Genomic DNA, 24240 nt, shown 5'->3' on the forward strand with positions numbered 1-24240 from the left:
CGGGGTGGACCCCGGAGGCGGCCCCTGGACTCTGTTACATCCTGGATTAATTTTAGTGACATTCCAAGTCTCTGACTAGCTTCAAATAATTATCTTCTTTTCAATCAAAACCCATAACAACATTTCTTCCCTCCCCCCAAAAAATTATCCTTGTTTGAGGCCCAGAATAAACAATATTAAATCCAGAATCAATGAGTAGTTTAAGATATGATGTATTCCATATCCCGAAGGTAACAAACTACAGTTGACTATCCAAGAATCTCAACCTGTTGTTTTTTTCTTTAAAAATTTCATAAAACAAAAAAGAGAGGGCATGGATTTAAACTCTCGCCTTGAACTTAGTCCTTTACTTCTACAGAGACCGTGTTCTCAATTCCCAAGAATACAAACACATGTTGCATTACTCAAACATCCTCATCTAGTCAACCTTTGACTGAGCCACATGCAGCCAACGTTAACCTTTAAATGTTAAAGATGGAGGAATCCTGGAGAAGAATTTGGTTTGATTTTACTTTTATTCCTATTATTTGCAAGTGTCTTTGCATTAAGAAGGGTATCATTTAGACATACTATACAGACAATAACTCCTTGTTTAACATTGTAGTTACTACTACTACATAGATACTACTATGTTAAAAGAATCCAATTTCCCCATAAGATATAATGTAAATAGGGTGGGTTAGGTTCCAGGGAAAGAATAATTGAATACTAGGACTGGAAGGGACCTCAAGAGGTCACTGAGTCCAGTCTCCTGCCCTCATAAAAGGGCCCACTACTGTCTAGACCATCCCTGATAGACATTTATCTAACCTACTCTTAAACACCTCCACAGATGGAGATTCTACAACCTCCTTAGGCAATTTATTCCAGTGTTTAACCACCCTGACAGTTAGGAAGTTTTTCCTAATGTCCAACCTAAACCTCCCTTGCTGCAGTTTAAGCCCATTGCTTCTTGTTCTATCCTCAGAGGCCAGGAAGAACAAATTTTCTTCCTCCTCCTTGTGACACACTTTTAGATACCTGAAAACCACTATCATGTCCCTTCTCAATCTTCTCTTTTTCAAACTAAACAAGTTCAATTCTTTCAGTCTTCCTTCATAGGACATGTTTTCTAGACTTTAATCATTCTTGTTGCTCTTTTCTGGATCTTCTCCAATTTCTCCATATCTTTCTTGAAATGTGGTGCCCAGAACTGGACATAATACTCTAATTAAGGCCTAATCAGCGCGGAGCAGAGAGGAGGAATGACTTCTCATGTCTTGCTCGCAACACTCCTGTTAATGCATCCCAGAATCATGTTTGCTTTTTTTACAACAGCGTCACACTGTTGACTCATATTTAGCTTGTGGTACATTATAACCCCTAGATGACTTTCTATCGTACTCCTTCCCAGACAGTCGCTTCTCATTCTGTATGCATGAAACTGATTGTTCCTTCCTAAATGGAGCACTTTGCATTTGTCTTTATTAAATTTCATCCTGTTTACCTCAGACCATTTCTCCAATTTGTCCAGATCATTTTGAAATATGACCCTATCCTCCAGAGCAGTCACAACCCCTCCCAGCTTGGTATCATCTGCAAACTTAATAAGTGTACTTTCTATGCCAATATCTAAATTGTTGATGAAGATATTGAACACAGCCAGTCCCAAAACAGACCCCTGCCGAACCCCACTTGTTATACCTTTCCAGCAAGATTGTGAACCATTAATAACTACTCTCTGAGTATGGTTATCCAGCCAGTTATGCACCCACCTTATAGTAGCCCCATCTAAGTTGTATTTGCCTAGTTTATTGATAAGAATATCATGCAAGACCATATCAAATGCCTTACTAAAGTCTAGATATACCACATCCCCTGCTTCTCTCTTATCCACAAGACTCATTATTCTATCATAGAAAGCTATCAGATTGGTTTGACATGAATTGTTCTTTACAAATCCATGCTGGCTGTTCCCTATCACCTTATTATCTTCCAAGTGTTTGCAGATTATTTCCTTAATTACTTGCTGCATTATCTTGTCTGGCATAGAAGTTAAACTGACTGGTCTGTAGTTTCCTGGGTTGTTCTTATTTCCCTTTTTATAGATGGGCACTATATTTTCTCTTTTCCAGTTTTCTGGAATCTCTCCTGTCTTCCATGATTTTCCAGAGATGATACCTAAAGGCTCAGATACCTCCTCTATCAGCTCCTTGAGTATTCTTAGATGCATTTCATCAGGCCCTGGTGACTTGCAGACATTTAACTTTTCTAAATGATTTTTAACTTGTTCTTTTTTTATTTTATCTTCTAAACCTACCCCCTTTCCCACTAGCATTCACTATGTTAGGCATTCCTTCATCAGACTTTTCAGTGAAGACCAAAACAAAGAAGCCATTAAGCATCTCCTCCATTTCCAAGTTTCCTGTTACTCCTCACTGAGCAATGGGCCTACCCTGTCCTTGGTCTTCCTCTTGCTTCTAATATATTTATAGAATGTCTTCTTGTTTCCCTTTATGCCTGTAGCTAGTTTGAGCTCATTTTGTGCCTTTGCCTTTCTAATCTTGCCCCTGCATTCCTGTATTGTGATCATGCAAGATCTCATGGTTAAGCCAAGGTGGTCTTTTGCCATATTTTCTATCTTTCCTAAGCAGCAAAATAGTTTGCTTTTGGACCCTTAATAATGTTCCTTTGAAAAACTGCCAACTCTCTTCAGTTGTTTTTCCCCACTGTCTTCCCTCCCATGGGACCTTACTTACCAGCTCTCTGAGCTTTCCAAAATCTGCCTTCCTGAAATCCATTGTCTCTAATTTGCTGTTCTTCCTTCTACCATACCTTAGAATCACAAACTCTATGATTTCATGCTCACTTTCACCCAAGCTGCCTTCCACTTTCAAATTCTCAACCAGTTCCTCCCTATTTGTTAAAATCAAATCTAGAACAGCTTTCCGCCTAGTAGCTTTTTCAACCTTCTGTAATAAAAAGTTGTCTTCAATGCAGTCCAAGAACTTATTGGATAGTTTGTGCCCCGCTGTGTTAGTTTCCCAACAGGGTGGGGCTTTTTTAGCAGACAAAAGACAGTATATACATATACAGTAAAAGTTATAAACAATTTTAAACAATTTAATAGTGTACACAGCAATGATGATTGTGATGTTTGGTTGAGGTTGTAGAGTCAGAGAGTGGAATATTCCAAGGGAATATCTTGCTACTAAATGATGAACCAGCACTTGGCTGAGTCGTCAATGGTAATCACATTATGGTTAATTTAGCCTCACACTCTACAGTATGTACTGAGGCAGGTGGGAGGAAGCACAACAGACCTGCTTTGTAGAGATGGGGTATGAAGTGGGGGGCTCAATCAGAGGGCTGGGGAAACATCCTAACATCAGCAACCTTTCTTCTCCTGCTTCCTACACTGCAAGCAAGGAGCTCCTGGGAGCAGTTCTAAGACAGAGGGCAAGGAGCAGCACAGCAATGGTGGGAGGGCAGCAAAATTGCTGCTGGCAGCTGCCCAAGTGCATATGATATTTTATAAGGAACTTAGGGGAGCTAATGGTGGGGGCTGCTAGCTCATCCTGCATACAAGCCCCTATGAGTACATGCTGCTTTTCCAGAAAATCCTGCAAGTAGCGGACAAAGCAGGAGGCTAAAATACATTATAAGAGAACATTGCACAACTTTAATCAAGCATGTGATCTAAGGGTACGTCTACACAGCGCAGCTACCCCACGTCTTAACAAGCTGCCTGTTATTCTGAAATATTTTTCAAAATAACGGGCATGCTATTTCAGCATCTCTGTAACCCTCGTTCAGGAGAGTTAAGGGATGTCTCAAAATAGAACGTTATTTCGAAATGTAGTGCTGTGTAGAAGCACCAAATTTCAATATAAGCTATTTTGAAATAGAATAGAAATAAGATACGCAATTTGCACTATGCAAATTGCATATCTTATTTCGAGTTTAGGGTGCTGGGAACTGGGAAAATATTAAACAGTACATCACAAAACATTGAGTGGGCAACTATTAATAGGCAACAAATTTAAGTGAGTTTATTTTTAAAAATACTCCTAAAAACATACTTGATTACAGACACTAGCAGGTGTTATATTTCCTTTTCTTTCTTTTTCTGTTTGTAAATATATATATATAAATATATATATATATATATATATATATATAACAGAGAAAGAGAGAGACAGAGAGAGAGAGAGAGAGAGAGAGAGAGAGAGAGTGAGTACAGAACAGATGCAATCCTATGCTAGTAATTACTGTAAAATGTGGGGAGGGAAGGAATAAATTGATCTGTGACAGCATTTGTTCCCCTTTTTGGGGACTGCTTTGGGTTTCTTAGATTTTTGCACACACAAATCACAGGATATATGATCTCAAATAATTTAGGTTCCCTAATTAGTCTTTTCTTAAAAACTCTAAAATGTGTATTCCAAATAGTGAAACAGTTTCAGCCACATTCTGTCACACATTCATTGAGTGGGACATTATTCCTTATGCAATTCCATTCATTTTAGTGACACTACTCAAATGAATCGGACTGTGTAAGGGACTGCATAAGGCTAACAGAATCAGTTTTTTTCAAAGTCAAAGAATTTTATCTGAATATATTGAAGAAGTTTTTTTTCCTTAATGCCACTAATTTTGTACACACTTGATCATATGGTATTCTCTATAGTGAATTTAATAATTATACATGGCGGGCCCACCCTCAAAACTTTGACTTGTGTAAGTAATCCTTACAGAAATAATCCCACTGAAGTCAATAGGACAAATATGTCACTAGGAACTACTTTCATGAGTAAGGATTTCAGTATTAAGCCCTGTCTTTTATATCATAATCAGAGCAGTGTACCCAAAGAAATGAATACATATTCTTGCTAGTTTCTGACAAATTGTATAACACCTGTTTTTGTTAGAAGTCTTACCTTTTTCTGAAGGACATTGATTTTTCTTTCCTTTACTTCTAACATGTCTTTCATATCTCGAATCTCCCCCGCCAAGGTTCCCTTCTCTTCTGTGAGGTCTTGCAGTTGTTTTGTTTTTTTATTAAGAAAACTTTCTTTTTCTTCCAGTCGCAATCTCAAGGCATCAACCTGTAGTCAATAAATGAAACACGAAGACTTTAAGGAAAAAATGTTAGTAAATAATAGTTCAGGTTATTTAAGCTTCTCCATTTTAACCCATTTTCTATTTCATATGAAATCTCCATTTTTGGGCAAAGATTTTCTATGCCCAAAGCTGATTTTTATTCTTTCAGGGTATGTCTACAAAGCTCCCTAAATTCAAAATAAGATACGCAATTTGCACTAAGCAAATTGTGGGTCTTATTTCAATTCTATTTCAAAATAGCTTATTTTGACATTTGGCGCATCTACACAGCACCAAATTTCAAAATAACACTATTTTGAGACATCCAAATGAGAGTTACAGGGATACCAAAATAGTGTGCCCGTTATTTCAAAAAATACTTCAAAATAATGCGCAGCATGTTAAGACACGGGGTAGTTATTTCAGGATACCTCCAGTATCCCAAAATAGCCGTGCTGTGTAGACGTACCCTCAGAGAATAAAATAAATATACTCTCTAATTATTCTTTAGAGCTTGTTGTTTTGGTTGTTCAACAGCTCTAAAACAATAAAGTACTAAATTGAAATTTGAAAATAAAAACATCCTTTATTGAATTGAGGTGCTTATAAATAATTTAGGAAAGTTCATTTTGATTTGATAATGTGTAAGCAATTGAAAATAGTACTCTGAACTGTTTTATTTTATTTTTCTTGTTAAAGTAATGAAATGCACAGCTAGGGAAGGTCACCCTGTCTATATAATACCAAGGTACCTTATCTGTAGAAAAAAAAATCAAGGTGCCACCGAACAAAGGAAGAGTTTTAACAGGAGCCTTTATCTTCTTCAATGTACATCTTGTAAGGATCTCAGTAAGTGAAGAACAAAAGTACTTCCTATATTCACTGCAAATCTTATAAGGTAAAAAAGTGAACATATCTGAAGGCCCTGAATAAAAAAGGTCCTTTCCTCCAGCCCTTGTGGAGTGTATCTAATCAAGTTGTTCTATATTATGGATTTTTTTTATTTCTTAGTAAAAAAATATGAAATTCTATTATACTTATTAACAGGGTTAAGTTTACACTAATAACACCTCAAGAGTCAGGAAACACATACAACTTTAACTTGTCATATTCTAAATAACCATGCCACTTTGATATACCATTAACTTAGATAGTTGGTGGAATGTATTCATAAGATAAAAAAATACATCATATATATATTAGCCCAATGTCTGAGAGTCTGTAATGCTGAAATGCTGGATGTTCCCTCTGGGCGGCACTGTTGCCTGAAATGTTGGCTGTTCCCTCTGGGTGGCGCTATTGCCTGAAATACTGGCTGTTCCCTCTGGGCGGAGCTGTTGCTGAAATGCTGGCAGTTCCCTCTGGGTGGCCCGTGCTGCATGAGGAGTGCGGGGCCCAAATGGCCGCTTGCTCCATTTGCTCCCCTGCAGCAGCCCGGCTGAGCGGTGCAGAAGTCAGCTGAGCACCACGGCGGGAGGCGAAAGGGGGTGGGGTGGTAATGTGCGGCGTGACAGTGGCTCCAGGCCCCACCCCTGGCCGTGAACATCACTGCCCCGCCCCCCTTCGCCTCCCACCGTGGCGCTCGGCTGACTTCTGCACTGCTCAGCCGGGCCGCCGCGTGGGAGCAAGTAGCGCAAGCGACTGTTTGGGCTCCGCAGTCCCCCAAGTGAGAGGCAGGAGGGGGAGGAGAAGAGAAAGAGAGAGAGACAGAGGCAGGAGGTGGAAGAGAGCTGAGAGAGAGAGGCGGGGGAGGCAGGAGGAGGAGGAGAGAAAGAGACATGGAATGAGAGATTGGAGGCTCAGGAGAGAAGACAGACGTGGAGAAGAGACCTGAAAATCCCGTCTTATGATGGGCTAATTGGCTAATATTGAAATAGTTGTCAAAATATGGTCAGTAGAGAACTTGTGATCTGGAAAGAACTAGTAAGTCATTTGATACTGGTTCCTACTCATATACAGCTGTTTTTATAGACAACTAGATTTATCATTGCAGGTAAGAGTCTGGATATCCATAAAGGCACTGGAAAGAAAGGAGAAAGCAAGCCCCTTTAACTACATCTGAAATAAGAGAGGAAAAAGAAGCCATCTTCAGGGATCATAGGTACAAATGGGATTAAAGCTGACAGGTATTATATGGTGTAATCAACATGAAAGGAACGTCCAGTGGAAAGGAAGCAAAGTGACCAGGCAGCATAATCAGGGTAAGCACGGGAAGGGATGACCAGTGGTTAAACAGTATGTCCCAGGAAGCAGAGAACTAGGGATTGGGCAGTTACATACACTGGAGAGTGAGATCAAGCAGCTAGGAAGTACATACAAAAAAGGAAAGAGAATCATAGTAGCAGACAAGCGAATGCCAGCAGGAGAAAGGGGACAGAAAAGATAAAAAGAGGGACAACTGAAGAACAAAAAGACAGAGACAAATAATTATTGCACAATGTAGTTAAAATATGTTAGAAATGTCATATGAGAAAAGCATTATGTAAACAAATTATATACAACACGTGCCACAGGGATATTGCATGCTTACAAGTAGAATAGGTGTTGGGCTACACATTGTGTATGAGAGGAGGAGAGGTCCACTGGACTCTTTTTCTATGAATACACAATATGAACTGAGATGCGGTATGGGGACTTCACATATTTATTATTCATACTACCAACAATCAAGCTTTATGGTGTTTAAAATTTCCTTATTGTGCTATGGTTTACAATAATCAAAGGAATTTTAAGTAGAAGTTTGTCACAGTTTCTTTAAAATACTAACTATCCAGATTTAACAAAAAACTTAAACATGTGTTTAAGTTAATTCATCTGAGAAATTCCATCCCAACCAAGCAAAGTATTTAAGCACGTTTAACTGCTTTACTGAATCAGATCCATAATAACCAATAATCATTCTTAATTATGATAGATAGATAGATAGATAGATAGATAGATAGATAGATAGATAGATAGATAGATAGATAGATAGATAGCAAATTATGATAACAAAGGTGAAAAAAGTGAAATCATACAGAATGAACAGTAAACATGCAACTGGAAAATGTAACAATATAGGATTTAAACAAGCTGCACTGTACATGGAACAAAAGAATAGGAACAATATGAAAATTAAATGATCCAGCACTGGAATAATTTAAGATTGAAAAGTTCCAACTTGGAATGACTACACAGTAGAAGAATCCAAAATACACTATGTAAGCTGTGTTGAGCTTAATATTCTGCAAATGAAAAACTTGCACATGAAGGTTACTGAAATGGAAAGAGCAAAAGCAACATCTCTCTGCTGGAAAACGCAGTCAAAGAGATTACTTTAGTAGAAACACAGTGTGGTAAATACAGGAGATCCATGCATGTTGCAGAATCGTTATTCACAGTTCTGCATATTCACAGGGGTCACCTGTCCTGACCTGGGGGGTGGTGAGAGTCAGTGCAGTTAGTTTCTTGGGGTTCCCAGCCCCAGGGTGAGTTCAGGAGCCACAGCTCCCAGGATTCACAAATTTTGCCATTTGCGGTGGTGCCAGAAATGCATCCACTACAAATGGTGAGGGTTTCCTGTAAAGCAGAACTGAAAAAGATATATAACAAATTAAGATTGAATTGGAAAGTAAACCCATTAAAGGCATCTCAATTTTTTTCTCTACTGTAAGCATTGTTTTTATAGAAAGGACAACTTATTACTGGGTGGGAGCAAAAGCCAAAGGGGGATGATAAGCACAGTTGTTTACATTTTTTCTTTGTTAATCATAATTTTAAAATGAAACACACACACACACACACAAAAATCTTCATCCAGGCACCAACTCAGCAAAGAACTTTAATACATACTTAACTGTAACCATTTATAACTTAAAATGGGAGTTACAACTGACACTTGCTTCCTTGAAGTATTACTTAAAACAGGTCTCCCTGTATATACATACTTCTGCACTGAAATGCAGCAACCTATGCTGCAGTGAGCAGAAACCAGGCATTATAGACAAGGAGAGGGAAGGTTTGGAAAACTGAGTAAAGATATTAGAAAATTATGACAAATTATTGTCTTCCCTACTCTGTTATTTTTCAGATCAAAATAGCTAAAATATTAAGCCTTAGGTTTTCTGTAGTTTTCTTGTTACCTCTATACAGTAATTCCTCATTTAACACTATAGATATGTTTTACAAAATGATTGTGTTAAGTGAAAACGTGTTATGCGGGGTCAATTTTCCTATTGAAAATAATGGAAAAGTTGGGGGTTGCGTTTCAAGCGGTCATGTCTGTTGGGACCAGGACATAGGGTTGAGGGAGAAAGGGGACTGGATTACAGCAGGGAGGGGAGGTGTTTGGCTCTGCGGAGGAGAGGGGAGGGGGATTGGGTTGGGAGTATGCCCCTGTGACAGGTGTGCCGGAACCTGCACTGCATCTGGCGAGGGGAGAGGGGGTCACTGAGGAATGGCATGGCAAGTGGCGAACCCTCAGTCGCTTTGCAGGGAGGTGGGGAAGCCCCGCACAGCCACCGGTGACGGGCCGGATGTGGAAACCCAGCTGCTGGCCTGCAAGCGGGGGTGGAGGGAAGGGGGCAAGGTGTCCGGCAAAAGGGAGTCTGCGGAGAACAGCGCGGCGAGAGGCGAACCCTCCACCGCTTTGCAGGGAGACGGGGGAAGCCCTGCGCAACCGCTGGCAATGGGCCGGCTGGGGAAATCGTGTTATTCTAGGGACGGTCGTGTAATTAAAAAAACACTCCCTAAAAAAAAAATTGTGCTATCGCGAAAACGTGTTAAGCAGGCACGTGTTAAATGAAGAATTACTGTATATAAAAAAGTTTTTCCTGCCAGGCGACAGAATGACATCATCACTAAGGATGTTAAGAAGCGTGTAACTAACTATTCGTGAACTCAATACAATTTGTATTGAGTACGCAATTAGTCGATAAGCTGTGGGTCTGTAGTTTAAACCTAGTAGCAGCTAGGTGTGCAGGCAGACCGGCTTCTAGTGCATTTAAACTGCAGAGCTGCAGCAAGGGTGGGTCTGGGACCCGGTGTGAGCCAGGACTCAGCAGTTCCAGCTTGCGCCGGGTTCCAGACCACTGTGGCTCTGTCTTTTAAATGTACTAAGACCAGTCAAGCTCTTACTACATTTAAAAAACAGAGCTGTAGCATCTGGGACACAGCACAAGCCAGGACTGCTATGTCCCAGCTTGCACCAGGTTCCCCACTGTGGCTCTGCCTTTCCTGCTTCTCCCCCCCCCCCCAACCCACGCAACACAAAGAAGGTGCAAGGGGGAAACTGGCTTTTAAGCCAGCCCCCCTCCTCCTCCAGCTCGGGCTCCTGCTTTTCCCCTTTTGCTTGTGATATAGAGGCAGCAAGGGAGAGGGGGGAAAGCAAGCAACCTGAAAAGCCTAAGCCTATACCTAAGCTTATCGGGTAGTCAAATATTCAAGTAGTCGCTTACATCCCTAGTCATCACATCATCAGCATCAACAGGCTGTCAGAAAAGCGAAAGCGGAGAGAGGGGCAAGCAAGCGTAGTGAGCAGAGGACACAGCCCCCTAGTGAAGTTTCATTTAAAAAATAATACTTGGTGTACTCAGTCATGAAATAGACAGCTCACAGGAAAATCTATTGCCACAAAAATATTACGATAGGCTAGCTGTACATAAAACTTGATCCTCTCATATAAATCCATGCAAAAGTTCCTCTTCAGAAATTCCTACTTTTTAAATGCCATTGGAGATCAATAAAACCAAACCACTGTTAGAGCTAAGCTTTATGGATTCAATTCTACATTCCTTGCAAACCCCAAACTCTCCTCAAAGTCAAGCATAGGTTACAGAAATAAAAACAATTTATTCTTAACTGAACTATTTTTGTTTGTTTTTCCAGACGACCAACTACAAGGCCCAATTTTTTAGCTGAGGCTCTTCTTGTAGTGGGAAAGGAAATGCCCAAAACTGTGATATAAGCCTATTTTCACAGTCTGCTTTTTCTTTTCTGGAGAAGGAGGACAGTCTCCGTCTAAAGTCTGGAAATCATGCAGCATTGCTTGTGGGGTGGAGAGAGCCTGTAGGTAATGCACCTATGCACTGACATTATCACTACTTGGAAGTTAGAGAATTCAGATTAAAATACCATTAAACAAAGAATAAAGTCAATGGCACACATAATACTCCTAGAATGACAATAAACTTTTTCTGACCCTTCTTTCTCTATGGCTGATCCCAGAAATCATCCAGCGTCTGTGTCAAATGGATCACATCATGCTAAGTTAGGCAGTAAGATCCACTAGAGAAGACATTATTATGTTTACAGTACACGGAAGTGCACTCCTAGAACAATTTTCCCTCCAGCAGGGAGTCTGCAGGAGCTCAAACAAGTGAGAAATTTTAGATTTAGAAATTCAAATTTTCAGAGATAAAATCTGTAACACCAGAAAGAAAGTAATATATTTGGAATTAAATCAACATTTTATTGATATATAAGAAATTTAATTTGTAATAAAAAGCTAGCATTAAGTAACAATTAAAAATATTATTTTGGCATTTTTAAGCAGTGCAATAAACCTAGCCAGAAAGGGTCATGTATATTAATCAATCAACCTTTATTCTCGTGGTTAAATAGCACATTGTATCAGTATAAAATAATCTGCAAAGATATATGATTTATTTTGATTTATATTGTGAGTTTTGTAATGCTAAATTTGTTCGGAACAAAAGTCTTTGCTAACCCGTTTTTAAAACTCATTTTGGGACCAATTTAGATGATCTATTGAATCTCAGGATGCGTGTTCTTCCTGCTCTTAAAATGGCTCATTGCTTTTCTTTATACTGGGGAAAAGATTTACACTATATTTTATTGGATTTTTTTTCTCTTTTCTTTTTATAAAGATTTTGAGTAACTACAACATCACAATAATAGGTCTTGTAGTCCATAAGCATTATGTGAACTTCAAAGTGACTTTTAAAACAAAACAAAAACCAGGAGACCTATTATGTTGCCCTGAGTGGGAGGCATCGCTGCAGCAGGAGCCCTAAAAGTCTTGTTCCTCGAGGAGGCATAATGAGACTAATACTCAAGAGTGCTGAACAGCAGCAGTTTCACACTTAAAGTCAACAAGACTCAAGACCACTCAGCACTTCTAAAAATCAGAATTAGCATACCTCAGACATACCTGTGTGGGGGAAGTATAGCTGCTTCAAGGGGTGGAGTACCCTCTTCCTTTTACAGAAAGACGGCTCTCTTGGTTAGATTTTTGTCGGTTAATTGCTAGGCCAGTCTAACAAATCCTCACATTTAGATCGGCACACATACTATGACACTGCTAATTGCCTTTCTGCACATTATCTAGTTACAATTTATGGCTTTCTATGCTACTAACATAGTAGTCCCTATACAGTGATGCAGGAACACTGTGAATACTGGGGTTGCGCGCTCTCTCTCTCACACACACACACACACACACACACACACACACACACACACACACACACACACACACACACACACACACACACACACACACACACTCACACTCACACTCACCCCAAGTTACGGGAGAGCATGGGGCCAGGAATGGAGCCCAGGAGCCAGGAGCCCTAGGGGATGGCAGCTTGGACCTAGCTAAAATCTGGGGTGCAGCAGCATTCCCACCCTCACCCTTCTAGTTCCCATGCCTATATCCCTATACATTTGTGCCCAGATTCCACGCTATTGTAATTGTGTAATTATGATAGTATTTCAACCTTTCATTTTGAAAAAAGGAAAACTTCTATCTCTAATGGTTGCAAATAAATGCTTGAAAACATGATCCAAGAGTAATGGATGCAATGATGTCTACCTGTCAACATCCTGTTCAGTGTTCAATGTTCTCTGTTTTTGTGCAGAAAATATATGTTTTATTACCAGTTTTTAAACAGTGCATCTCCAAATGTATGCAAGGCACTTTACACACAAGCACATGTGAAAGCTCAGATTAAAACATGCAGGTAACTGAAACAACACTGCAGCTCTAAGTACACAATTTACTGTAACATCCCCTTTGCCTTTCTGGTTGCTAAAAGAAAACAGTGAGGAGACACATGTTGGATCCTAAAACGTACACATTCTCTCTCTCCACTCTTGTTCTCCAGGGAAGGAGGTGCGGTTCAAGTTAGTAGCTCCTACTTCCCAAGGCTGGCAGGGTAAAAAGGAAAAAAAAAACATTCTGCCAGGTGGTCTGTCACATGCTAGGACTTTTCCCAAGGTCCAGAGTGAAATAAAAGTTGTGGGCTACAAACTGCAGCATGTTGGGAGAACTTCCTGGTTCCTGTCAGGTTGTACCCTCTGCCCCCAACACAGTCTCATTAGGGATTAAGCTAGAAGCAGCATGCAGGCTTCATGCAGAGGAGTGGGCTGCTTCACTGTGATCTTGTTCTATGGGGTTTTTTTACAGGTAGGACCAAAAAGGGCTATAGAGCACCCTTAGAGGAGTTTACGGCTACATCTAGACTGCAAGCCTCTTTCGAAAGATGCTTTTTCGAAAGATACTTTCAAAAAAGCCTCTTTCAAAAAAAAGTGTCTAGATTACGGCCAGTACTTTTGAAAAACAAGCCGCTTTTTCGAAAGAGAGCACCCAGGCAGTCTGGATGCTCGCTTTCAAAAAAGCACAGTTCACATTACATAGCGCCTTTTTTCGAAAGAGCATTTTCTTCCTCATAGAACAACAATTACAGGTAAGTAACCGTTCTTTTCTTCTTCGAGTGGTTGCTCATGTCCATTCGAATTAGGTGACTTCCAAGCTAACCCCACTTCAAGGAGGAGGGGTCGGAGCAGTCAGAAACAGAAGTCCACGAAAAGTTTAACAATGCAAACAAATTTATTCAACCAAGCGAACACAGAAAAAATTGTATAAAGTGCAATGTGACACTGAGAAACCAAACATATTTACAATACAGAGCTGAGGACTGCAGAGCCCACCCCTGCGTCCTCCCTGGCCTGTTGCACCAACGTGTAGTGCGCCATAAAGGTATGGAGTAACGACCATGTGGCCGCCCTGCAAATTTCAGTGATTGGAACCTGCGCCCCAAAATCTACAGAGGATGCCTGCGCCCTGGTAGAGTGTGCTGTAACCCGGGGCGGGACCTTCCCGGCCAGGGCATAACACTCCCTGATGCTCCCTGCGACCCAGTTGGACAACCTCTGGGTTTAAATGGGGAGCCCTTTCACCCTGTCCACGACAGCAATAAACAGCTGCTGAGACCTGCGAAAGGGTTTGGTCCTATCAATATAAAAAGCTAGCGCACACCTAGCATCCAGGGAATGGAGTACCTACTCCTTGGGGGAGGCGTGGGGTTTGGAAAGAAAACTGGGAGGTAAATTTCTTGGGACAAATGGAACGGTGACACCACCTTGGGAAGAAAAGCCGGATGGGGGCGGAGCCTCACGTTATTGTCAGAAAATACCAGGTAGGGCGGATTTATAGTCAACGCCCGCAATTCGGAAACCCTGCAAGCCGACGTAATGGCCACAATGAATGCAACCTTCCAGGAGAGGTGCTTCTAAGAACACATAGCCAGCGGCTCAAAGGGGGGGGCGACATAAGTCTAAACAACATGAGGTTGAGGTCCCAAGCGGGGAGAGGGGGTCTAACCGAGGGATACAACTTATCCAAACCCGTAAGGAACCTTTTGACTACAGGGTCAGAGAACAGAGAAACTCCTGCCGAACCAACATGGAAGGCAGAGAGAGATGCCACATGGACTTTGATAGAGGAGATAGAGGGGCCACTAGACCTAAGTTCAAAAAGATAGTCCAGAATGGACGGGTCAGGGGCACAGGACGGGTGCACTCCCCTTTGGGATGCCCAAGACGAGAAGCGCTGCCACTTGGCAGCGTACGACCGTCTGGTAGAAGGTTTTCTACTACTTAGGAGCACCATCTGTAGCTCTTGGGAACATTCCCTTTCTGGTTGGTTCAACCATGGATAAACCAGGCCATTAGGTGTAGAGTCTTGAGATTCAGGTGAACCATGGTCCCCCCGTGCCACGGGTGGGTCAAGAGAACCCGGGCTGGCGGGAGCGTTATAGGCTCCTTGGTGAGCATGTCCAAAATGATGGGGAACCAGAATTGTCTGGGCCACCTGGGGCTATCAGGATGACCGTGGACCTGAAAGTCTTGACCCTGGTCAGAACCCTGGGAATTAGTGGGAATGGGGGGGAAAGCATAAAGGATGCCCGCCAGCCACATGACCGTCATGGCATCCCCCCAGGAGTGTTCCCCCAGCCCCAACAGGGAGCAGTAACTCTGACACTTGGTATTGCGTGCCGAGGCAAACAGGTCTAGTAGGGGATAGCCCCACCTGCGGAAGATCTGACGAAGTACCGAGTCCTTGAGAGACCACTCGTGGGCTCCGAAGGACCTGCTCAGAGCATCGGCCAGCAAATTTTTGTACCCCGGCAGGTACTCTGCCTGCAAAGCTATGTTGTGCTGGACACACAGTTCCCAGAGGCTCAGGGCCTCGTGACAGAGGGGAGGAGACTGGGCACCCCCCTGCCTGTTGATGTAAAATACAGCTGCCGTGTTGTCCAGGCGGACTAGAATGGAGCGGCGAAAGAGCTTCGACAGGAAGGTCTCACACGCTCTCCTGACTGCCCTGAGCTCCCGTACATTTATGTGCAGAGTGCGCTCTGCAGGGGACCACAGACCCTGGGTCCTGCGGCACCTCAGGTGTGCACCCCAACCCAGGTCCGAGGCATCCGTGACCAGAGTGAGCAAGGGGGGAATTACAGAGAAGGGGACCCCGCTGCACACCACAGACTCCTGAGTCCACCATTGCAGTGAAACTATTACCTCCAGGGGCACCATAAGAACCGTGTCCCAGAGGCTCCTGGATTGGTTGAATGCCCTTGCCAGCCAAGCCTGCAGAGGTCTGAGCCTCATCCGAGGATGGTGTACCAGGTACGTACATGCTGCCATGTGCCCCAGCAGCCTTGAGCAGACCCGGCCGGCCGTGATAGGGGACTGAGTTAATTCGGAGACCAGCTCCACTATGGCCAGGAACCTGGCCCTGGGGAGAAGCGCCCTCGCCAACCTGACGTCCAGGAGGGCACCCACGAATTCGAGGTGCTGAGAGGGGGTCAACAATGACTTTTCCTCGTTCAGCACGAGTCCCAGTCTTACGAAGAGGGCCCTTGTGAGGGACACATGGACCTCTACTTATTTGTAAGAACGACCATGAATTAGCCAGTCATCCAGATATGGGAACACGTGTACCCCTGATCTGCAGAGGAATGCCGCCACGACTGCCATGCTTTTTGTAAAAACCCTGGGTGCTGTAGAAAGGCCAAACGGGAGCACAGTAAACTGTAAGTGGTACCGGGAAACAATGAAATGGAGGAACCTCCGGTGGCAGGGTCTTATCGCCACATGGAAGTAAGCATCCCTGAGATCGAGAGTGGTGTACCAGTCTCCTAACTGTAGAACCGGAATGACAGAAGCCAGGGTTACCATTGTGAATTTGGATTTCACGACCACCTTGTTGAGGTCCCTTAGATCTAAGATGGGATGGACCCCGCCCTTGGGTTTGGGGACTAAGAAATATCGGGAGTAATAACCCTTGCCCTCCAGGTGCGATGGAACCCTCTCTACCGCTCCCTTTTGGAGGAGCACCAGTACCTCCTGGCAGAGGGTGCCTTCGTGAGAGGTGTCCCTGAAAGGGGACGGGGAAAGCAGGGTGGAAGGGGGCGAGCCCAGAAAAGGGATGGTATAGCCACTCCTGACTATGTTTAGGACCCAGGTGTCGTTTGTGATTTTTGCCCAGGCTTGAGCAAACTGAGATAACCTGGCCCCAAACAGGGTCCAGGGTGGAAGGCTGGTGCGCGACTCTCTGGGAGCCTGTCAAAACTGTTGTTTGTGCTTTTGGGAGGGACCTTGACCAACCCCACAGGGGTTGTCTCCTCTCGGGCGGTGCCTACGCCCCCTGAGGCCGAAGGGCCCGCAGCCGCCCCCATACTCCCACCGGAAGCACGAGGACGACATCTCCAGTATTCCCCATGGGGGATCTGGGACTGCGGTCTCCCCTGTCTGTAGGGCAGCTGATGACGCTGAGGAGCCGGTATGTGGATCCCCAAGGTGTGAAGGGTAGACCTTGTGTCCTTGAGCGTATGGAGCCTCGAGTCCGTATGCTCCGAGAATAACACCTTGCCGTCGAAAGGCAGATCTTGGATAGTAGAGTGGACATCAGGAGGTATTCCAGACACTTGCAGCCAAGCACCACGGCACATGACCACACCTGACGCCATGGTGAGGGCTGCAGAGTCAACCGCGTCCAGGGAAGCCTGGAGGGTTGTACGGGCGATGGCCTTACCCTCAGAGGTCATGGCCGCAAACTCCTGATGGGCCTCGGCAGGGAGCTTATCCTTGAACTTATCCATGGCCTGCCAGGTATTAAAAGCATAATGACTTAGCATCACTTGCTGATTAGCGATGCGGAGTTGCACCCCACCAGTGGCGTACACTTTCCGGCCCATTAAGTCAAGGCACTTGGGCTCCCTAGCTTTTGGGGACAGCTCCGGCTGGGGGAGCTTTTCCCTCTGGGCCGCTGCCTGGACAACCAAGGACCCAGGGACAGGCTGGGAGTACAAGTGCTCATGTCCCGACTGGGGAACATAGTAGCACCTCTCGACACCCTTTAAGGTAGGGGTCAGGGACACCAGTATTTGACACAGGGCATTGGTAATTTTTGCCACCGTTTTATTAAGTGGCAAAGCCAAACGGCCAAATGGGTGCATCATCTGAAAGAATATCGATCATCGGGTCCGTGTCCTCCACGACTGGCTCCACCGGGACACCCAGGTTGGAAGCCAGACGCCGGAGTAGCTCCTGATGCACTCGGGCATCCATAGTAGGCCACGCCGGTGCAGGATCCACCAGGGCTTCGTCAGGAGATGATGATGATGACGACTCCTGTATCGGTGCCGGATCTACCGCAGGAGCCGTGTGCGGTACCGGTTGGACATAGGGCACCACCTGTGGGCACGTTTCCGGCACCGAGGCCTGTGCCTGTGCCGCAAGGTCCGACGTAGGCAGCCTCTGGGGGGAAGGAGGAGGTCGCGACAACGACGCCAATAGTTGTGTTCGGCGACTCAAAGCATCCGACACCACAGAGAGGGGCACGGGCCCCTGCCACTGGTGGTAAGCCCACGGTGTCCAGAAAGGCCACTGCGGATGAGGCACCCAAGTCTGCTGCACCTGAGAACGGTCACGTCAGTGCCGGGAATGGGATCTATGGGCCGAAGAGGCTCCTGAAGATCCCAACCTGAGGGATGTAGAATCGGAATCCAATGAATAATTGGACTCAGGCCAGGGAGGCGCCGGCGAGGAGTGACCTGTAACCGACAGAGGGGAAAATCTGGCCATGTACTTGGGCTTGTCGGCATGTACATGGTGGGGACGTGCCGGTGCTGGTTCCAGTGCGACCGGTGGCAGTGCCGGTGCCGTTGGAGGTGGCTGTTGTGGCACCGGGAGAACAGGAGGCTGTTGCACCACCGAGGGAGCCGAAGCATGCAGCGGTACTGGGGGAACCAATGGCTGTTGTGGCACAGGGGGATCCAGGCCTGGTGCCAAAAGCAGTGTTGGTGCTGAAAGAGGTGCCGGGAGGCCCAGTCCCGATGCCAGTTGCATCTCCGGCACAGAGCATCACGGTGCCGAGACGAATCCCGAAGAGGACGACATCACCATCGGCTGGGGCACCAGCAAGGTCCACATGGTTGGAGAGTGAGACAGGTGCCGGGTTCTCGATGCCGAGGCCCAGGCCCAAGGCAGGGCATCCCGCGTGGACGCCGGTGCACTGTGCACCGCAGGGTGGCCAGTCGGTGCCGGCTGTAAAGCCGTCTCCATGAGGAGAAGTTTTAGGCGAGAGACTCTCTCCCTTTTAGTGCGCGGCTTGAAAGACTTACAGATCTTACAGGCATCTGTAAGGTGGCTCTCACCCAGACACTTCAGACAGCTGTCGTGTGGGTCTCCTTTGGGCATGAACTTTGCGCAGACAGCTCACGCCTTGAAGCCTTGTGGCCCTGGCATTCCTCACCCCCGAAGGGGGAGGAAGAACAAAGAACGAAGTAGACACTAACTACCTAACTAATTGAACTATTTACAATGCTAAGAGAAACGGGAACCATTAACTAAGCTAAGAGAGAGACATGCTCCAACGACCGTCACAGGCGGTAAGAAGGAACTGAGGTGGGGCCGTGCTGGCAGGGGTACTTTTGCCCCGCCATGGCGGCGCCACTCCAGGGGCGCCCTGCCAGCGCTACAGGTACCGCTAGGGAAAAACGCTCTGGAAGACGTGGTGCACGCGGTGCACGCACCTAATTCAAATGGACATGAGCAACCACTCGAAGAAGAACAACATTTCTTCTGAGAAAAACAAAGCAAAATCAGATGAGATACCTCACGCGTAAAGTCTTTAAAAGACTTGTATAAGTAGACTGCTTGTTATGGTTTTGTCTAGCTTATTCTTCCCTCTTAATTCAAATATTTAATACATTAAAACCTGTCATTTCTTCTGGCAATACACAACATTTTTATAAACACTTCATACTAGGGTATACTTTTAAAAAATGGCAAAGTTAATGTAAGTGACAAAACATGCAAAGTTAAAAGTCAAACTTTATTAGTTTTCATGTCATCACACACTAGTCATATCCAGTTCCAGTAGTGATGTCTGGTTTTGAAGTCCCTCATTATTAAATGTTAATTTAAATGACATATAGTATCTACTACATATTTGAGTCTGTCTCTACTGAATAAAGGCAGTGGGCTGCTCAAAGTTATAGTCCCCCTCACAGTCCATCCATTGCTCCCAACTCTGCTGGGACTCTAGCTGGCATACACTATCATCACTTAGCACTAGGGTTGCCAGTATTATATTTAAAAAAGAAGGGACTTTTTTCTTAACACCCTCATCCCACACCTCCTTCTACAAGAACAACAACAATAAGCAATATTAGCATACATTCTCCAGGAGCATTCCCTGCTACTTATTGCAGCACTCATCAACTCCTGATCTTGATACACAGACATGAAAAATTACAGGACATCCCTTGTAACAAGGGACCATTGGCTAGGATGACCAGCCATGCCATTTTTAAAGAGACAATCCCATATTTAAACCCTCCTGCAAGTGTCCTGACTTTTTCTTTAAAATGGGCAAATTGTCCTGTATTTTCGGTCTCCCCTCATCAGTACTGGTTGGTCCTGCTGCGGGCCAGATCTCTACTCACCAGCTGCCCACCTGGGATTCAGTGGGCAACAATGGAGGTGGGTGTACAAGGTTGGTGTCTGGGTGAATCTCAAGCACAGGAGGCCAGCCACTCCCCATGCTGGTCCCTCAGCACAGCCCCCACTGTGTGCCAGCTGTCTTCAAGCAGAGCCATGCTCTCCCATCCCATTTCCAGCAGGCACTGGCTGCAAGCTGCTGTTGCTGGTGAGTGTAGTCAGGTGCCAGGCACTTCTGCTGCCTACACATTGACCCTTTACATACTTCCCTCTTACTGTCCTCTCTCTGTTTTACCCTTTCCCCTTGTATCTCACTTCTCTTTCGTATTTCCCCTACCTCCAGCTGGGTGTTCCTTGCTCCCAGCTCTGGCAATGGAACCAGCCCCAGGTAGGAGTACTGAGCTCACCAGCAGCCTGGTTGGCACACTTCTTCCTTCCTTCCTTTACTGCCTCTGGCTGGGCTGGTGCCCAGGGAAAGTCCAAGGCTCTCCAGCCTGGAATACTGGCCAGGGAGAGCTGAGTCCTGTATGTGCCAAAGCCCCATTCATTGCTGGCACGAAGAAGCCTTCCCATCGCTCAGCTAAGCTCTAGAGAAGTAGGGGAAAAAAATTTGCAGCCTGTTCATACCCGGAACCTGCAAACCTAGGAAGGGGCTTTGCATTGTTTACTTACACACACACACACACACACCCCTACTTCTCGCCGGTACTCTAGGGGGAAACTTGTTGAGGAAAAAAAAAAAAGCCACCGTGGGACATTTGTGTACAGAGCTGGTACGCTCTGTTCTTTCCAGGTAAGCTCTAGCTGGAGGTGCCGGTACTGCGTTCTGGGCAGTACCATCACAAAAAAAAAGCACTATATACCCCTGCTGGCCCTCCCCACCCTCAGTTCCTTCTTGATGGAACTTTCCATCGAGGAGGAGGCGGGTGAGATTTGGAATGGACGTGAGCAACACATCTTGAAGAACAACAGTTATGAGAGGTAAGTAACCTTTTTTCTTCTTCGAGTACTTGCTCATGTACATTCAAATCATGAAGTATCACAGGAATCCGAAACACAGGAAGTATGGTTGGAGGCTAAGGGCTCTCTAATCAGTAATGAATCACAGCACTTCCCTTCCAAAGACTACATTGTCCCTGGCCTGCTGTGCAATGATGTAATGACTTGTGAATGTATGGACAAAGGACCACATAACTGTTCTGCAAATGTCAAGTATAGGCTCCTGAGCTATGAAGGCTGCTGACAAAGCCTGCACCCTCGTAAGATGTGGGGCTGGTTTATTAGCAAGGTCATAGCACTCTCTAATACACAGTGCAATTCAAGATGACAAGTACAGGATGATACTGGGAGACCCTTCATCCTCTCAGCTATGGTGACCTATGAAACTGTCTAGTCCTGTCTATGTAAAATGCCAATCCCCTCCTGGCATCCAAAGACTGAAAGGATCTCTCCTTAAGTGTCAAGTGGACTTTTGGAAAGAAAACCGGGAGGTAAATGTCTTGGGACATATGGAATGTTGAGACTACATTGGGAACAAATGAAGGGTGGGGGCTGAGCTGAACTCAATCGGCGAAAAAGACCATATATGGAGGGTATGCGGTAAGGGCACTCAACCCTGACACTCTGCTGGATGACATCATGGCCACCAAGAAGGCCACCTTCCATGAAAGATGTTTGAGAGAGCAAGTAGCCAGGGGTTCATGAGCTTAGTGAGGTTCTAAGGAGGTAATGACTGATGAATATGTCGGAACAATCTGTCCATCCCCCGGAGGAACCTCCTGATCATTGGGTTCGCAAATACCATATTGCACCCTTCACCCAAGTGAAAAGCTGCTATGGTAGCTAGGTGCAGCCGGAAGGAAGATATGAAGAATCCTTGCCATCTCAAGTCACGGAAATAGTTGAGAAAGAGAGAGATAAGAGACAGGTAAAGGTTCCATGTTTCTCGGGGAGGCCCATCCAGAGAATCACCACCATTTAGCGGAGTATGCAGCCCTGGTGGAAGGCTTCCTGCTTACTAGCAGCACCCCCTTCACAGCCTCAAAACAAGTTTGCTTGGCCTGGTGGGCCCTGGCATCCATATCTGGCATGAGGGGGCAGGGTACACCAGGGTCTCATCTGAGGAGGATGAGGAAGACACCCTAAGAAGAGGTTGGCCCTGGAGCACCTCCATCCTCTGGGATAGGGATGCCACTGGAGGGTGCTCCTGGCCCTAGGTACCTTTGTCCTCTGCTGGAGGCCCCTCTGAATCCCTGTGTGTACTATGCCTATCCTCTGATGTAGGGACCCTTGTCAGAGGAGTGGCAGAAGGGGTACTACTAGAATAGGATGCCACCAAGCTATGTCCCAACGGCCCTGGACCTTGAGCCTGATGGTAGGCCCAAAGAGTCCAGAAAGGCCACTGGGGTTGAGTTTGGCATTGGGGTGGCCATGTCTGCTGCACTATGCAACTCTGGTGCCAGGAATGAGACCGGTACAGTGACATGGACCTATGTGAGGAGACCCTAGCACACACTGAGTCCATGTCTGACTCTGAAGAATAGTCCGACACCAACCAAGGACGGTGCCTGTGAGTGCTACTGGGGGTAGTGCTGAGCCTTAGCCTTTGGCTTACCCCCATGGACCAGTGCCAGTGACAGTGGGCGGCAGCATACTAGGTGCCAGCAATCCAAGTATTGTTGATTTTATGGACACCAGTAAGAAGGAACTGAGGGCAGGGAGAGCCAGCAGGGATATATATGTGCCGACACAACGGCACCACTCCAGGGGGCTCCCTGGCTGGCCCGACAGGTACCACTGGAGAAAATAGCTCTGGAATCTATGCACGTAGTGTGTTCACACGTGATTGGAATAGACTTGACCAAGCACTCAAAGAAGAATACTATTTTTATTTCTTGTATATTTCTTATAAATGTATCTTTTCTTTCTCCAAGAAAACTATCAGAAAATAAGTAACAAAATAACAGGTTCCTTGTTATTGGAGATTTTTTTTTCATATTTTAATGGGAAGAGTGTGCTTGTGTTTTTTTTTTCTTTGCAAATCCTTTAATATCAGGAATTATATTGGCAATCTTAAAATAGGTTCAGCATCAAGTCTGTTCCTATCTTTTGTTTCTGTTGGGTCATAATGTAAAAATCCAATTTCACACAAATGTAGCAAAGGGAAGGAGCTCAGGAATTGCATGTTTTGCAACATTTGGATTCTCTTGAATCAGGTTCAAGAATTATTGTCATTTGTGGGAGGAAAGTATTCCAAAAGGGAAGAACACAAGTCATACACGTGCTGTACAAAGTTACTGCAAATTTCTTCATCAAGAATCAAATAAGTTTCAGTGAAAAAGTCATTCATCATAGGAAAGCAGTCAGTTCTTTTCATCCACAGATGATGCCCAAAATTCCAGTTCTGCAATAGCAATGAAATTTTATCTTTTATGGTGAAAATGTTCACATTTCTTTTTGGCAGTGACAGATTAACTTCATTCAGCTTGGTGACTACATCGGCTAGGTACGTGAGTCTCAGCAGTCACACGTAATTTTTCAAATAACCAGATAGTCAATGTTTGTAATCTACAAAGTAAACTAATACTTCATGACAAGGTTCAAAAAATCTTATAAGCACTTGCTCTCACAATAGTCACCTCACCTCTGCATGCTGAAGGAGCAATGTGTGATGACTGCCCATTTCTTCACACACAATTTTAAACAATTTGGATTGCAATGGTCTAGTTTTTATATAATTAATAATTTGCACTGACTCATCCGAAACATTTTAAAGCTAAGGTGGGGAACCTTTTTTGGGTCAGGGCTGCTGACTCACAGGAAAATCAGTCAGGGCAGCCGCACACAAGTGAGAAACAAAACAAAATAAATCCTCACTTACAAGGTCCCTGATTGAAAAGGAGAAAGAAACTTCGCATATTCTCC

At 44.8% G+C, this 24240-nt stretch overlaps 1 protein-coding gene across 8 annotated transcripts in view; it reads right to left on the bottom strand.

Moving 5' to 3' along the window:
* Positions 1 to 24240, bottom strand: part of ERC2 (ELKS/RAB6-interacting/CAST family member 2) — a 1139467-nt gene that overhangs the window by 712298 nt on the left and 402929 nt on the right. For all 8 annotated transcript variants that reach the window (XR_016350432.1, XM_075938891.2, XM_075938890.2 and 5 more), the window contains one exon: positions 4920 to 5087. Coding sequence is in view for 7 of the 8 variants with exons in the window: in XM_075938891.2 (XP_075795006.2) it covers positions 4920 to 5087 (168 nt within the window). In the remaining variant the exon portion in view is untranslated. The remainder of the gene's footprint in view (positions 1 to 4919; positions 5088 to 24240) is intronic.

The sequence above is a fragment of the Pelodiscus sinensis genome, chromosome 11, assembly GCF_052426305.1.
Source record: "Pelodiscus sinensis isolate ZL-2025 chromosome 11, ASM5242630v1, whole genome shotgun sequence".
NCBI classification, from domain to species: domain Eukaryota; kingdom Metazoa; phylum Chordata; order Testudines; family Trionychidae; genus Pelodiscus; species Pelodiscus sinensis.